Consider the following 18241-nt stretch of genomic DNA (forward strand, 5'->3'; position numbering starts at 1 on the left):
AATTGCACTACAATACTTATACTAATATCCAAATTCAGTATACGTACCTTATTAAGACAAAACAAGGGAACGATAAAAGAAAATGGCCGTCGACGATAGAAAATTTACCAATAGAATTGCAAATGCGTCGCCGGTATTGCGTAAGTTCGGTTTTTGTATTCCGGTGGAAAACAACAAAGCCAAATCGATCTCTCTCGCTTTGAAGGCAAAAATGGAATTGAAGAAGGAACTGTCAATCAAAGCCAATGAGCGGAGGTATGCATGACGTCAAACGAACCGACGAGACGGTGCTATACAGCAAACATAAAAAAGGAGTATAATGCAATGCAATCCTGCATCCATTTTATTATTATAAATGATTGGAGACGAATATGAGATTCATTATATGGCAGTCTTCCACTGTAAATTTTAATAAATATGGCACCAAACTCTGCCTACGTTTCATATTTTCTTAACATACAAGCTTATGGAGGTAATAAAAGACTAGCAGAGAATGTTTGGTCCGCAGACATATTCACCACTTTCTATGAAAGATAACATTCAAATTTATGTTTGAAAATATAAGTAACTGTTAAAAATTCTGAAGTATTCGCAATTTAGAAAAAAAATACGAATGACAAACGTAAAACAAAGAACAAACAAAAATTCTGAGATATTTATAGAAAATATTACTTATATCTCGTTCTTGGAAATAACGATTAGCATCGGCAAGACATTTGTCACTCTTTCTAGAAATATCTGCAGCTATTTAGGATTCACCATCACTTTCTAGATGCGGAGAATTTCTAAACCGGAATGTAGGCTATGTATGACTTTATGATTACCATATAGTATCGAGGACTAATATTTAGGTTTCAGATCCAGATCATTAAAAGAAAAATAATACATTTGCTCTATCACATCCAAATGACACACTCGATGTGTTTTTTATAAATATTAAAATAAACATGAGAGTAACAAATGCGGAAGTGACATTAGAGATAGTGACACACGGACCAAAATAGATAGATTTCAAAATAAAAAACGAAAAGAAAGTTGAATATGAGAAAATAGAAGTACAACCCGCATGATGGGACGGAAAACATGCTACCCGCATGTTTTCCGTCCCATCATGCGGGTTGTACTTCTATTTTCTCATATTCAATTCTCATATTCATTGAGTAAAGGGTCCTAAGTTTAATTCCCATTCAGACTGAAATCTTAATTATATGTCTGGGCGGAAATGTATTTTATATTGTATTTTTTATGCAGCACCCAAAAGTACAAAGTCTTATTTATTTTAAAACTCAACTTTCTTTACCACAAGCGTTCTATTTAAAGGCATTACCAAGTCCTCGAGCGATTTATAAGACTTCCATTATTTAAGTCTTCAATTCCCATCCTACAGATAAACTATGAATCGTATGCATCTTAAAATGAATCCACTTCGGAGAAAATCAGATTACTATCAAATAAAACCACTCAGTGAAGCAGTTCCAACGAAATCATGTCATGATTTAATGCCCAGTCGCATTTCCGAGGACGTCTAAGGGCTTATTGGCCTTAATAAGGGCTCCCATATCTAGGTTTAGTAAATGATGCAAATTATGATTCATATCGCATTTTATTGCAATTTTAAATTGTATGTTCGATATACTATCTACTAATGATTTCATACTTTTTATAGCTGTAATATTATTTACTGTCATAAGTCGTTATCATATTCATATTGATTATGTTTTATGGTATACTACTTGTAGTATTATTATAGTACATATGATTATAATAATGCTATGATAAAATACTGTTCACTATTATTTTCATATGGACAAGATATTGTAGCTACGAGAACTAACAATATCTATTGAAATATGTTAAGTTGTTTTTATCTTGTTACTAAACAGACAGACAAAAACAAATATTATTTTTCTTAGATCAATGTCAACTTGAATAAATCTGGGTTCTTGTATTATATTTCTTTAACAAGCGGTCCACATTAAATATGTCTCAGTTAATAAAGTACCAATCAATTGTGACCGAGACATATTCGCAGAACATTCCATCTCGGTTAAAGCACACCACTGGAAACAGACAGAACATTCTGGTCCTTTCTGGACGCTGTTCATTCACATTCAGTTCACAGTACATAAAGTTCACACATTAATCATACGTCACTTTCTTTGCATTACACATCAATTGGCTGTGAACGGTGAAGGGTGCGTTTGAAGCGAAGTGAACGTTCGAATACGGGCACCAGAGCATTCCGGTTCCAGACTGCGAGGGGAGAACAAGGTTACGTGCCGAGCACGTGCGGTGGGAACGCGAACTCGTAAATAGAACAATTGTTCTAGAGCAGTGGCTCTCAAAGTGCGCGGTGAAAGGCCTAGACAAAATTGGACGAAGTTGAAGCTACTTACGGGGCTATGACTTGTAGCTATTCTAATGTCAATTGTAAAGTCCCTTCTTTATCGAAATACATATTAAAAGCAGAAAAATAATAACGTTTTCACTGACCTATCCAGCAGACCCAAATAGTGGAAATTGCCAAATTTGGGGGGGGGGGGGGCACTACAAAATAATTAATTCTAAAAACGGGCAGTAGACGAGAAAAGTTTGAGAACCTCTGCTCTAGAACGAATTCGCTTTACGACCGTGCCGCTAGTGTTTGAATAGCGTTCGGACGGAGGCTGTTTTCAACAAACAGCCTACCAATTGTTTTAAAGGACCAGGTAGAAACTAGAACAATGAGCGACGTGTGCGAAGGATTTGAATAGTCTAAGTTTCAGTAGTATTGCTGTTAAGTTATTGTGTAATTCCAAATTTTTCATTATTACTACACAAAGAACACAAAAATTAAAAAAAAAAAAACTATTTTAGATTGTTTTCTGGTATAAAATTTACGTGTCTCTATGTTTGTATCCGATAAATTAGACAAGTAATTGATCGATTACTTTTAAATTTCAAAACTAAGTCGCACTTCTATATCCAATGTAAGATAAGAAATTCCTTAATGTAAGTGTCTTTATTTACTTCTATCCCGAACTAAAGTTAGGAAATGAATTTATATACGAAAAAGGAAAAAAAAGCCGTACAGCAGACTTATATGGACTGATAAGTTACTTACTATAGCCTTATTTCTTACCACACATTTCAAACGGAAACTCAGCAGACAAATCTACGAAATTGCTTATCTTAAAGTTTTTGTATTAAAGTAACTCAGCAATCCTTTACAAATGAATCCGTTGTTATTAGTTTTCTAACCGTCATTAGTAATGGTTAGTGTTGCAAGTTTCACTGCTAATTGCTAGTTCCGTAGGTCGAAATGAGGTCGAATTCCGATACTTAAGGGACTTGGAACATTTGTTACCAAGAGTGAGATATGAAAATTTTTGTAACTACTTTTTTTATAATATAGGAGTAGCAGACGAGCATGGAGTCCACCTGATGGTAAGTGGCTACTGCCGCCCATGGACATCTGTAATCAACCCCAGATAGGATTAGATATTCCTACCTGAGGTCGGCCACAGTTGCTCTGCTACCCCTGCGGACTAAGCTGGAACGCCCAGGAAAAGTAAGTCTCCCTTACCACACACCCTTCAAAACGGAACACGTAGTTCCAGCCCAAATAAAAACTTTTCCTAATGAAATTGTTATATCTCGTAACGCAATTGATCGATCCACTTCAATTGTTAGTGCGATCTTAAATACCATTGAAGAGCATTTAAATCAAGCCACACGTGCACCAATTAGATGTAGACCGTTACAATAATTAGAAGGGGCGTCTAGTGCCCGCAGCGGGGATAAATTGTTTAATCAGATCAAGTAGTGAATATAGAGATATTACGAAACTTGTACTGGCTATGCAATTAAGTTGTAGATATGCCTGTACGATTGATTGATTGATAGTTGATATATAGAACCGCGTGGCGGAGCGGTCACGGTTTGACGAGCAGAAGGTCCCGGGTTCGAACCCCGACCAGACAGATATGATGAATATAGATTTCTGTTTCTGGGTCTGGATGTTTGTATATTTGTCTATGTGTGTCCATATCACCTACGACGCGGTATCCTAATGCCTGTTTTTAAAAATCTTATGTCAAATAAAAAAAAAATGTGAACGAAATAAGTTTTTATTAAAAGGTTTTAAATTTTCATTTTCTATAATAAATTTCAACTTAGTCGGCTGGGGTTTGATGGTATTTAAGTTGAAGGTTTGAACCTTACATACATAGTCGTACTAACGGACAAGGCAAAGTTAAGTAAATGCTTGGAATATTAAAAATCTTGTAAACACAATTCTCCTCAAAAAACATGTTCATATGCTTCGGATGAAATAGTCTTCCTCAATGTGTTACCAGAAATGAAGTCAGTCAGTCAATTCTGATCAGAGCAGACGTAAATATACAAAAACAATGCAACAGATCTTCGACTAGAAGAAGGAATAGTAGACTTAATAAGTTAGAACGGATTGTGTAATTATTTGCACTTAGTTGGGTAGCTTGGTGATTTCCGAATCAGACTAGGATAGAAAATAATAAAACATGCATTTACTATTCGAAATAATTATTAAACAACTAATCCATTTAGTCGACTTAACGGTAAAGCAAATTTAAATGTCAGGCAGTATTCAATTTGTTTTCAAAGGTGTTTTATTTTTTTGTTAATTTTTTTTCACCGTTTTCAGGGATGGCATACTAATGTTTATATGAATATTACATAAATTTGTATAAACGTGATCATGAATAAATGTAAGGTCTGAATTTATACCGATTAGACCCACCTAGACGCTAGCAAGCCGAACTCAAGCTATAGAGTTTCGACTTTTATCATTTTGAAAATCTCATAACAGTAGGATGTTAATATGTAGTACTTTAAGAAACACTTCCTTATCATTCAACAAACAGAGCATGACTCCGAATTCTATTCTCACTTAAGCTTATAAGTTATGACGTCATATTTCATACAAATTCAAGAATCTTAAGTTTGTATAACCAGAATTCTCCTTTTGCAAGGAGTGGTGTCTGTAGTAGAACGGTAATTTGCTCGTGATAAGGAAGTGCACACATTTCTGATTATGTCTTTAATTTCCGCTTGTGTATAAACGTTAAGGAGTCCACGTCATAGACTTCAATAATGACATTGAAAGTATTTTTACGACATATATTAATATTATACCTGTTTCTAGCTAGGCTATTCGCTTTAGTTTTATCAGACATTAATCATCATTAATCATTAGGATTAATAATATATCGATTATACAGGAATTAGGAAATAATAGTATTTCTCGAAAATACATAAAAATATAGTCCAATTGAGAAAATTTGAAAGTTCCTTTTTAAGTCGTATAAAAATATTACAAAAGCACATAACATAAAAATGCCACGCGATGTTAAAGTTAAAATTCAATTTTCCGATTACTTGTCCAGATATGTTTTTTTTTACTTTTCCACAAGATTTTGGTGGAAAGCTTAAAAACTCAGCAGGGACATAAGCCTACTTATAGTAACAACTGATTTTCATCATCGTTACCACTTTCGAAAACTAAATTTTTCAACAAAAAATACTTTCTTTACAAAGACTACATTTTTAATAGAGCCACCTTTTGTCCATTTTGGAAGCTATCCAGATGTTCTCAAACCGAGAGCCTAGTGCAGTGAAATTATCCGAACCGGCTGTGATCAATTGGCCGTTATGGCGAGCGTGTTGTGGTAATATGAACTTATTACTTTGGACATAGAGTTTACGGTTTCGCTCACAGGGCTTAGTACTTAAGGGTAATGCAATCGTTGTCTTAGGGTGATAACACATGAGCGACGGTGAGTTATTATATGAGCGACAGTTCGTGTCGGTAACCGGTCGCGCTACCGTCAACTGTTGCTGCTTGACTTCAGCAACAGTGGTCGTCAACTTTCGTCCATAGTTGGCGGTTGTCAGTCGCCAACGACTGTTGTCGACCGTCGGCAGTCATCGGTTGCTAACGATTGTCGTAGACCTTGGTCGGTCGTCGGACGCTGGACACTGTCGTCGACAACCGTGGTCATCGGTTGCTGACGATTATTATTAATTGTCGTCGCCCATCGGTCGCTGACGACTTTTGACGATCACAGGCGTTTTTCAGCGTGGGCGATCGTTCATCGTATACCACCCTTAAGTTCGTTTAACAGCAACGTCGAGCCGTATTTGGCTTAGGCAGCGTTTACGTTCGACTTAGGGATTGCTGGCTTTTGAAGTTTTAAACAAAGGATACTGGGTTGGGTATAAAGGGATTAAAATGTAGCTTCACTTCTAGTTTGAGAAGAATCTCAAACTAGACTTTACTAACTAACTAATACATAGAATCCATAGAAATGGATTCTATGTATTAGTTAGTTAGTAAAGTGAAATTAGTGCAGAATAGAACACTGCAATGGCAGTGATTGGGTTAAGGCAGACCTTTGTCTATATGGAGCAAGTTACACAGGTCCCTGGGCGGCACTGACCATTTATTATGAAGTGGTCTACATATTTACTTCTTACTTATAAAAATCTTACGTAAAAAAGTCACAAAATTTTACAGTAAGTGCGAAAAACACGATAGTGTTAAAGAAGCATGTAGTCCATCTGATAAGTGCAAATTATAAGTGTATTCTGATTCCAAATTCCAATAGACATCTATACGAACCACATATAAGATGTTAGTGATATCACAATCGGCCACAGATGCGTTCCTACCCCTGAGGATTAGGTTAGAACGCCCCATGTAAGCTTCTACTTTACCACACCACTCGACTCACATTACAGCGTTACTTTATTTAAACTATTCCACTTGACTAACTTAGCTATTGAATTACCATAAGATTTACTACTGACTGAAGCTTTTTTTTTATAAATATGGAGTCTAGCATGCAGTTCACCATACATACAGTTCATAGTAAGTGGCTGCAGTGACATATGTAATCAACTCCAGATAAGATTAGAGTCCTATCCGAGGTCAACTACAAAATTTCTACACATGACGACTAAGTTCGATCGCTTCGGATGACTGTCTCCTTTACCACAACCTTCACACAAAATTGCTGTTAAAAGCCAGAAATAGGCATGATCATGGTTGGTGACTCCAGAGTCCTACCATAAAGTAGTCTACTAAATTCAATTTGGTGTATTACTTACAAGTAAACCAACGCACACGCAACGTACACGCTTCGTCTACAACCAAACTTTTCGCCGATAAAAAGTCCAAAATCCCTTCCTTTTATGTTCTGGACTTCAAAAACCCGTCAAGTGGATCATTTTATTGCAGTGGAGAACTCTCCATTGAGGGGTTTAATACGAACACAAAGCGGTTTCCGCTGCCGATGCCGGTTAATAAAAGCTATCGAATCGCCAACTCGAGAGCGGATTCGGACCAGTTCGAGATTTATAAGTGCGGGAATATGGAGTTTTCAGTTTAAAACGCAGTAGGATATGCTATTGATTTGGTGGTATGTTCCCGTTCTATATACATTATGAAAGACTAAAATCTTGTATATCTATACTAATATTATAAAGAGGAAAACTTTGTTTGTTTGTTTGATTGTAATGAATAGTCTCAAAAACTACTGGACCGATTTTAGAAATTCTTTCACCATTCGAAAGCTACATTATCCACGAGTAACATAGGCTATATTTTATATGAAATATATTTGATAAATACATTTTGAGGCGGTACAAAGTTTGCCGGGTCAGCTAGTACCTAGTTATATAAAACCGAAAGGAGGGATTTCTAACATCATCGCATTTGGTCCATTTAATGATGTACACACTAGCTAAGGATTATTTTATATGGAAAAGGATTTCTGATTTTAACTTGAAGTAACTTTCAAAGTTTAGTAAAAAAAAGTACCTGTAGTCGATTTACATGCATCGTTATTACTTTTACATAATTTAAATACCATTATTTTCATTAAAAAAAATACTAAGCGTAACGAAAGGCATTTATCAAATTATGATTCCAAAAGCCTAAACACAACCAAATTATTTATTGTTACTTTGGTCAGAATCCGGGTCCATTATCAGATCATGTCAATAGTATCATATTATTGTATTGTTATCGAACTTACATAATTATTCCAAATTTAAACGCAATCTGTACAATAATTAGCTAAAAGCTAGTAAAAAAGTCAATTTCTTTTACTATCCGATCGTAAACCGTAAACGCACACATCTAAACACACGTACACGAAGACACCACATCCAAACGAGTCTCAGTAGTAAAGAGAGAACCTTGACATTACACAAATCGAACCAGTCAATCTTGTCTTGTCATTTAAAATTAAAAAAGAGAGTAACTTTCACTGCTACCGCAACATTTGAAAAGCGAAGCAATCGTATAAAGCCATCGGTCAATTAAGCGCGGACGGCGGGAGCGGAAGTCGATCAATTAATTTTATACGAGCCAATAACAAATTAGTCTGTATTTTTTTGGTAGTGGCATTAATTTTTATTACATTTCGCCGTGTACGATGTCTTTATTTATATTTCGAATGTGTGGAAGAATTACTGTAAATATGTATATAATGAGATTGTTTTTGCGATATTTGTCTGTTACTAATTAATAAAAAGCAAAGTTCCTACTCTAGTCTTTATTAAATAAAAAACATAATGAGATTACGTTCGTATTATTTTTATATATTTTTTTACCACACCAATTTATAATACATCCTAGCAATAAAATTCCCTTAATTAGACATTTACAAACTATCAAATAACAATCTCACTCATAATATAAAAATGCAAGTCGAGCGCATTCAGATGCACTCGTAATATCCGCTCCGCTCGTCGCGATTTCTGCTAACGTAGTCGCGGTCAATCAGGACGAAACTTTCCTCACGTACTCGTACTTGAGTACACAACTTTCTATGTGTTTAGATCTTGTACGCTAACTGTGTTTGGTTAGATGGATCATATAATAAAAAAATTCGTATTGTTTCGAAACCACTCCACGCCTTTAATTATATATTTTATTCTGAAGTGTAGTTTGATTTAAAAAAGTTGTACCATTTATATAACATAATATGTTACAAAAAATATGTATTTTGAAAGTGGTGAAAGCCTTTGTGGTTTAACTCTGAAAGCAACTCTGCCAGACCTGTTTCTGTCTTAAAACATAAGAGTTCTAGTATGAAGAGTGTGGTAAGAGAGATACTTATAAGAGATATTACGACTTTGTCCATCAGACACCATGCAGTAAAACACCTGTGGTTGACTTTCGGTAGGAATCTTATCATATGTGTACTTGATTACAGCGAACAATCTACAGCAGTAGCTGCGTACTATCAGCTGGACTACTTTTTGCTTGTTGCTTCTATATTATAAAAAAATCTCACGCTCAATTGAAAGCAAAGTCAAATTTAATCACATTCCTCCACAGAGTAATTAAAATAAATACCATTTTCCCTTACATAATATTATTGTGCGTAACCAAGAAATTTATTCCAAATTTTCCTGTAATTACTGTAATACTGTTAATGTATGTCCTCAATTACGTTTGCTTAAAATTAGTTTAATTATACCAAAACAGGTAAATTATCTCTGTAAATGATTCTGTCCAAATATACAATATCAAATGTGTGTTAAATTTTAACTAACCTAATTTAGTTCTTGCTTTTGGGTGGAGGGGTTTATGCTGGCTGATTTAGATATGAGACAACTATTAAAGTCGTTACGAATGGCAATACATCTGTGATCCAGGTCTGAACCACTGTTCTACGGTTACAGATGTTTATGGGGGGCAGCTGTCACTTACCATCAGATGAACTACTAGTGTTTTCAGCTTCAGTCTTCCAAAAATATATAAATAACATCCTTCGACTTACTTCATTTCCAGCATTCATATTGAGACTGAAAAATATTTGCACTGCTACTGTCATAGTGGAATCATACCAAAACCACATTTTCCACAAATAGTTGTGACATAAAATTAATCTAACAATTATTACTACATAGTACCAAGTTGACATTTTTAGTAAAATGGCAGTTCTACTACAATCTTCCCACATCTGTATCTCCCCACGCATTGCAAAATACCAGAGAACAATACACTAGAATAATCTTTTGTTATCATATTATGCTAGATTAGATAATATTTGTAACATTCTGAGAACATAACAGCTTATAGGGGATTAAAGATAAGATTTAAATTATATGCATTAAATAAAATATAACTGTGGCATTGAAAAAAAAATTACAAAAACTATATCAATGTGACATTTGTTTGTCTATTTTACCATTCTTTTTATTAGCTTGATCTGCATAGATTAGTATTACTCGCTCCTAACAAGAAAATGTAACCTTTGGACAATTGTCAGTCAATTATTTTCGTGTTTGAAAAATATTTAAAAAATATAGTTTTTAGATCATTTACCAATGAAAGGATATTTCTTCGCACTTTTTCTTCAATTTCAAAACCATAATCAACACATCGAAATTTTAGCAAGAATGAAATTGTCTGATATTATTATATATAGTAAATAAATTGATAGACTTCATGGAAAAGTAAACAAAGGCAGTGGGAAGATAGACATGTAAATATTAGATTTGTCAAATAGACATAAGGTCTTCTAAGTAAATATTTACATTATTAGTTACATTCATTTAAAAAAGTTTTCAAAGGCATGTGAAGTCTACCAATAGGCACTTGGCCAGCGCGATGGACTATGGCCTAATCCTTCTCATTCTGGGAAAAGACCCAAGCCCAGCAGTGGGACATTAATGCCTTGATGACAACGAGATTAATGTTCTTGATCAACCCCATACTATATAGAATATTCCATGAGCCCCACCTTCTACTGTTTTATTATGTTCCAAATGCGAAATATGTATAATATTTTATATATTTTCCTATTAACATATAGTAATTACAAAATTAATTACCCAAAATCTGGCATATTATAATTTAGCACAGTATAAAATCAGCCTATGGAACTTTTCAATAGTTCACATAGCAAGAAAAAGCATCAAATAAAATACCATGCTTGAAGTTTTGAAAAACATGTACAATATATAAACACAAAGATATTACATGGAAACCGTACATTAATAAAATAATAACCACTATTACAACATTATAAAGAGAACTGTATCCATATTTCTACTGCAAGATGCTATCTATGCTAGAAAACATAAGTTATTCATGGTCTCATAACCTTTTATAACCAAGACAAGACAATGATATAAACGGCTTATCATTTCTTGTCTTTCTTACATGCTTCATTAGTCATAATGTTATGAATTTAAGAACAAAGTAAACAAGGAATTAAATAAACAGAACGTGCGCTATCACTCGGCTGGCCGATTGAGCGTACGTAAAATACGATTACAAGTTACTATTCATGTTCATAGAAATGACGTCAGATTCCTTTACTAAATCTCAAACTATAACGCGGACATAAAACAAATGGAATGGAAATAAACAGAGATCAACTCACCCATCGCCAACAACGACACACTTGATCGCCTGCATTTCTGCGGTTACTCAGCCGTTCCCACTAATAAAACACGATTCTCACAACGGAGGCTTTTCAACCGATCTCGATAAGTGTCGGGCACTGCACTGAAAATCACGGCTAAATGCAATAAATACACATCCGCATTACGTTCCAAATTCGTTTTGTGAACGGCACAGATTGTGGTTAACAATAATATTTCCAACTTTAGTGGCGCAGTGAATAAACAGCTTACAAACCGACGGATACTAAAAAGAAGTAAAGACAAGACGTTTCGCCGATGGCGATTACCGATTACGTTATGAATCTGCGTTACGTTTTCATTTTCAGTAGCTGTCTGTGGGTCTGTGTTGCTATTTTATTGTAAACTTTCATTTAATATCATTTTATAATTTAAATATTTAAAGTATATGATTATATATTATAAGTGACATTAAATATAAATTTATCTTGCAATAACTAAGAGCAATATGTTGTCTTTTTGTTTAATAAATTTATTTTTTCCACATTTTGAATGTGTTTTCAAACTTGTAACACTGACGGTGTTGCTATAAATATGATTCTAATTTTCCCCGTTTGCAAAAGTCCCATGTTTTCTATATTTATATTAGATAAGAACTTCTCTCTTAAACTATTTTTTAAAGGATTTTTTAAGTCTCAATTTATTTATTTTATAACAAATACTTATTAATAAAAATATCGGTAACTATCGTAAAATACGTTTAGCACATCACTAAGGCACGTTTTTGCGCGTTTTCGTATCTATAATCTATGCTTATTATGGCATGGCTTTTGGGGAAGCTTGTGTTGCGCGTTATTGCGTGATTCAGTTGTTGACTTTTTGTTTATAATGGCAAAAGGTGATAAAGAGTTCGAGAAACCTATCGCGAACAATGAGTTGCCCACTCCAGAATGCCGGAGTACCGACAACGAGGATTCCGAATCAACACAGGAGCAGCCTTTGGAGATCGGCGAGCATTATTTAGTGCGGCGTTCCGATGACTCATGGCACTCGGCTGAGATAATTCAGTCGCGATACAATGCAGCGGAATCCTCCTACGAGTACTATGTGCACTATGTGGGTAACGACCGGAGGCTCGATGAGTGGGTTTCCCGCCACCGTATTATGTCCGATAGATTTGACGTGTGCGAACAATCGAGTAACAACATAAATTCAGACCACTTGCTCACCGACAAGTCGGGCCGCAAAATAACACGGAATCAGAAACGTAAACATGACGAAATCAATCATGTGCAGAAGTCGTACGCGGAAATGGACCCGACGACGGCGGCGCTCGAGAAGGAGCACGAGGCGATCACTAAAGTCAAGTATATTGATAGGATTCAAATCGGTAAATACGAGATCGACACTTGGTACTTCAGCCCGTACCCCGATGAGTATGGTAAACAGTCGAAACTGTGGATATGCGAGTATTGTTTGAAGTATATGCGAATGGAAAAAACATACAGGTATCATCTGAGTCAGTGTACAGCGCGACAGCCTCTTGGCAGTGAAATATACAGGAAAGGAACAATAGCAATATTCGAAGCGGATGGTAAGGAGCATAAAATATACTGTCAGAATCTATGCTTGCTGGCGAAATTGTTTCTAGACCATAAAACGTTATACTTTGATATCGAACAGTTCTTATTTTACATACTCTGTGAGGTCGATAAGCAAGGTGCACATCTTGTTGGGTACTTTTCAAAGGAGAAAGATTCCCCTGAAGGCAACAATGTTGCATGTATCCTTACCCTTCCACCCTATCAGAGACAAGGCTATGGGAAGCTGCTTATAGCGTTTAGCTATGAATTATCAAGGCTAGAGCAGGTTGTTGGGAGTCCAGAAAAGCCTCTGTCAGACCTCGGCAAACTAAGTTACAGATCATATTGGTCTTATGTGTTGTTAGAAGTGTTAAGTGCGAGCCGGGGTACTTTGAGTATCAAGGACTTAAGTCTAATGACTGGTATAAATCAAACGGACATTATATCAACCTTACAGTCTATGAACATGGTGAAATATTGGAAGGGGCAGCATGTTATTTGTGTTACACCAAAGATTGTGGCTGAACAGCTAGCTAGTTCACATTTTAAAAAACCCCGCTTATGTGTAGACCCTTCGGCCCTACGTTGGACACCCCCTAATAAGCAAGGGCACTCGGCCAAAGCTAAAAAGTAGTACAGGCTAACAGGCAGGGCTTAGACACATTATCGTAAAGGACATTTCTAAGCGCAGGCCTGTTTGCATATAAAACTAAGTAGTGTAGTCTTACCTGATTTATAAATTCAAGTATTACTTGTGTTTACAAATAATTTATACGGTTTCCGAGTAAGCTATCTGTAGATTTGTAATTTTTCATTGCATTTGTTGATCATGTAAATTTTGTAAGTCATTAGTTCCCGTGTAACTCCTTGCATATGGTTTGTGAAAAGTGAAATTTAGTTTTAAAAACTGCTTTAGTGTAATATAATAGTTATAACTTATATGGTTATCTGGTCCCTGGTCATAAAACAGATTGGAACCATTGGTCTGAATGCAAGATTGTGTATATTAATTATTAAGGAAAAGACACCCAGTAGAAAAACAGTGGGTAAAGGCATATTAAGATATGTATAAAGTTCAAATAAGTTGAAAATTTGAGATTTGTGAAAATTCAATAAAAAGTTTTCTTATTATAATTAGTAAAGTTGCTAGAACTTATAAAGTTTAAATTAGTCATAATATGTTATTTGTATATGCAAACATACAGGTTAGTAATCTAAACATTATGTGGAGTTTTTGGATTTTTTGTAATTACCTATTAAAGTAATAAAAAATTGGTAATCTATAAAATTATGTTGGATTTCAGGATTTTCTGTAATTGCCTATTAAAGTAATAAACAAACAGCGTGGTAGACAAATCTACATGATAACTATTAGTGTATGTTACTATTGTGGATATTACTACAGAGGCGTAGGGTGCCTGGGGATAATTTTTTAAATACTTTTTCACCAAACAATTGTTGGGACGAACACTCTCAGAAACAGTTTAGTATTGACTAGCTTTTTCTCGTGCCTTTATTTGTATAGGATGCGGAGTGTCTAACTTATGCCCTGGGTGAAACCCACGCTACGCCATTGTTATTTCAATGGTCTTTTTCTTTGTCAAGCGGAAATCCCTCACCGGGAAATCTCTTGAGTTAGTAAAAACAAATTAAACAATTATGTTAAAAAAATTAACAACAAATGACCATAAAAAGTGTAAAATATTAACACCTTTTCGAAGGTAGCTGTACATAATTAAGCAATAATATTTGTCTTAAATATATTTTTCATTTCATTTTCTAATTGTTGACCAAAAGTCTTGGATACTGTAGTTCTTACTTCGTACTATTTCGGTCGTATGAACAAACTCGCACGCCATATTTTAAAATAATTGTTATTTAATGCAAAGATCGTCACGGGCGTTCTTACTACTACTAACCAAAGTTTCATTGCAATCGGATGGATGTATGGGATTGTGTAATCAAACTCTCATTATTGTAAGACGAAAATGTTCGTCTTAACATTGCTTCGACATTGTTATATGCTTGGCAGATTTAAACCACTATTGTTTGGTTTTATTTCGCAATATAATACTATTGACTCAATTCATTTTAGTTTTTCATAGAAGCATAACTCTGCTTTAGTCCTGAGTTTAGAACGGGAGTTGTAATATTACTAGTACTAGCTATACGAACTTACCTTAGAAATGTGTGTGGCAACTTACCACATTACCTCCGAGTCAATTGCACTCCGATTCCATAAAAATAATATTAAGTTTATCAATAAGGTATAATTTATGTTATTGCTAAGGACTTTATTGTGTTTTAATACATAAATTTATGCATTTTAAAAATATAACATACCCTCGAACATTTAAAATGTAACATCTGTATCCTGCATTGCAACTCATTTAGTCAGTTCCTTACTTTACTGGAAATAGTGATATTAATTTTAAGTTTAAAATTAAGTTTATTTTTATTTTGTTTTAAGTTTAACAAACTGTGACTTCTTATTCTGTTCAAAACGTTTAGATATAAGTGTACATTTATGTATGTTGTTTATTAGATGGCGTAGGATAATTTGTTTTAGTATAAAATTGTTCTTCAAAATTTTGTGAAGTTATGTAGAAATTATGTATGTATTTCTATTTCAGCATTTAACGAAAGGTTAACGACTTTTTAAAAATAACGTGACTGCCGCGTAAAGAGGTATTGCACAATACAATAGTCATCGAGGGGAGTTTCGTCTTCATTAGCATGTTGTGAAATGCCAGTTATTTTTGAAACGTGAACAAAATGTTATTTATGTTTCTTGAATATGTTTAGTCAATCAATTTAGATTAGATCGTAGTCGTTGATCTTTCCTCTATGCTCGTCCTATTAAGACTTAGTTTACAATTTGCCACTATTTTGTGTCGAGTTGCGTAAAAACACGTGATCTTTTCGCTGTATTAATTAGATTCTGTGAATCATCCGTTTTCACTGTTTATTTGTGATAATTAATTAAATGTAAGTAAAAATGTGGAAGTTCGAGGAAATAAAAGAAAAATAAACAACCGTTGTTTTATTCTTCAAATAAGAAAAGAGTTATTTTAACTGTATTATATAATATTTACTGTGAAGTATTGCACGTGCTGCTATTAATACATTCCCAAGTGCACAATCAGAATAACGGCATGCATAATTACTTTATAAAGCAAGGTTTACACTTCATAAGACACAGTATAATTATTTATTCACATTTAAATTTACCTTTTGTTTGTGATATGCGTAGCTTAAATTATGCATGTATGTACTGGGCTGTAAGGCGTCGGCTTATTTTATTTTATAATATTGGAGTAGCAGACTAGCGTGCAGCCCACCTGATGGTAAGTGGCTACTGCCTTCCATGGATATGTGTAATCAACCCTAGATAAGATTTCCTATGTCATAGATGCGCCGCTACCTCTGAGGGTTAAATGTCTCCCTTACCACACCCTTCAGATCTGAACAGCAGCGCTTAACACTGCCGTTATTAAGCAGAAATAGATATGACGGTGGTGCCACTGGAGTCGAAATACAGAGGGCTCTACCACCTTCAAAATATTGGAGTTTCTTACTAATTAAGTTGTAAACCGAACATTTTTTAGACTGGACCTTTCATGAGTCGGCGGCGGCTGTACATATCGCAATTACTACATAATTGTCTTATAACGGCAGCGATAAATATTACTGTTACTAACCTAACCTACCAGTAGCTGAATCCTCCGTCTAGTGACAATGATAATCACCGATTTATGACGAAGTAGATTAGAACTCTGAATAATATTTCTTTTTACAAAAATGCAGAGGGTAACAATAAAATGTCATTTTAATTACAATGCTACGAATTTCACATTAAAGTACTTGTCTTGGTAGGTAGGTATAACAATTCAGGTAGAATTCGTAGGAGCAAGTTTTGTAAAGATTTTTTCAGTTAGTCACTAAAAAAATATTATGCTACCCTAAACATTATTTTAAAAAGCAATGTTACTGGTAAATAAAACAAGTCTTGCACAATATCTATCATTCCAATTTATTTTCGTTTATCAATAACTCATTTGCACAAAATTATTAAACACAACTATTATAAGGACCGCGAGTGAACACTCATTGAATATAAATTAATCAGTACTTGTTTACGTTGATATTGATTTTGTGCGCACATATGCGTTATTTTATTAAAATAATTGCTTTAGATAATGAATCAATAATTATATAAGTACAATTTGCAACTCCAATTACAAAGAGTTCATTAAAAATCTGCGTATTTAGTTATTTCGAGATCATAAATAATAAATTTATATTCAATGAGCGAACATGTAATAAATGCGGATATCAAAATAAATATAATTTTCTCAACAATCACAGTACATAATTCAATTGCTTTCTATTCATATCATTAGATATATTAAACCGGAAATTGACTTGTAATATGTAGGTGTAATGTATTGCATTACAACTCGAGCGTTACAGCAGTTAATAAAATTAGTCAGATTTTTTACGAACGAACGGTATATTATTGACAAATGTTGTAAATCAATCCCTAACTTTACTAATTATTATCTTTGAAATTCTTCACTTTCTTCACGTATCTGCATTCTTAAGGAAGCAATTGAATTACGTCTAACAATAATATTATCCATATATGAAAATAAATAAATCTTTGGTAGGATGATGACACATCGTAAGTACACAGTGAATAAGAGCTCTCCTTCACCCCTATGCCATAACATTAAGTATTCACAAACACTGAACGACTTTAGCATAATATTATCCATTAACACTTTAGCCGAGTGGCCACTTGGACACAATTGTTGAACAACCCGCGTGCAGTCATGATTCATTAGACATTGTAATAAAATATATTATGAAGCAGGTTAGATTACTCTTAATAACCTTTATTTAAGGACAACGCTTAATATGTATTACATTTATTCGCGAAGATATTTTTACAATTTTAAGTAACATTTTTATTTCCCTAACTTCATTCTCTATAGTCATAGTTCTTTCAACCGTTATGCCATTTAAGATATCAGTCACCATAAAATGTCTTTGAACTCATTTCACCAGTTATTTCCAATCTTGTACTCGATAGAATACTGTCACAATTATTTATCTATTTTATGAACTTCTTTATCTTTGTTGGTACATTATTTACAAAAATGACAGTCTCTCTCAATAGACAGTATATCTTTACCCGTATCTTGCGTTATTTCAAAATTTTTAGTCAAATCATACGTTATGTCACATGACAA

At 34.2% G+C, this 18241-nt stretch overlaps 3 protein-coding genes across 3 annotated transcripts in view; 1 reads left to right on the forward strand and 2 right to left on the reverse strand.

Annotated features, from left to right (window-relative positions):
• Positions 1-11753, reverse strand: part of LOC140744210 (ras-related protein Rac1) — a 59560-nt gene extending 47807 nt beyond the window's left edge. The window contains exon 1 of the mRNA XM_073075720.1: positions 11424-11753. Within this exon, the coding sequence (XP_072931821.1) occupies positions 11424-11458 (35 nt within the window). The 5' untranslated portion in view covers positions 11459-11753. The remainder of the gene's footprint in view (positions 1-11423) is intronic.
• Polr3E (RNA polymerase III subunit E) overlaps positions 1-18241 on the reverse strand; it is a 148008-nt gene that overhangs the window by 78837 nt on the left and 50930 nt on the right. The window lies entirely within an intron of this gene.
• On the forward strand, positions 12207-14935 carry MOF (protein). Its single transcript, XM_073075660.1, has one exon. It carries the CDS (start codon positions 12292-12294, stop codon positions 13618-13620), a length of 1329 nt encoding a protein of 442 aa, XP_072931761.1. The 5' UTR covers positions 12207-12291; the 3' UTR covers positions 13621-14935.

This window comes from Epargyreus clarus, unplaced genomic scaffold (genome assembly GCF_041222505.1).
Source record: "Epargyreus clarus isolate Ecla_fem2 unplaced genomic scaffold, WU_Ecla_fem_2.2 ptg000008l, whole genome shotgun sequence".
Classification (NCBI taxonomy): Eukaryota; Metazoa; Arthropoda; class Insecta; order Lepidoptera; family Hesperiidae; genus Epargyreus; species Epargyreus clarus.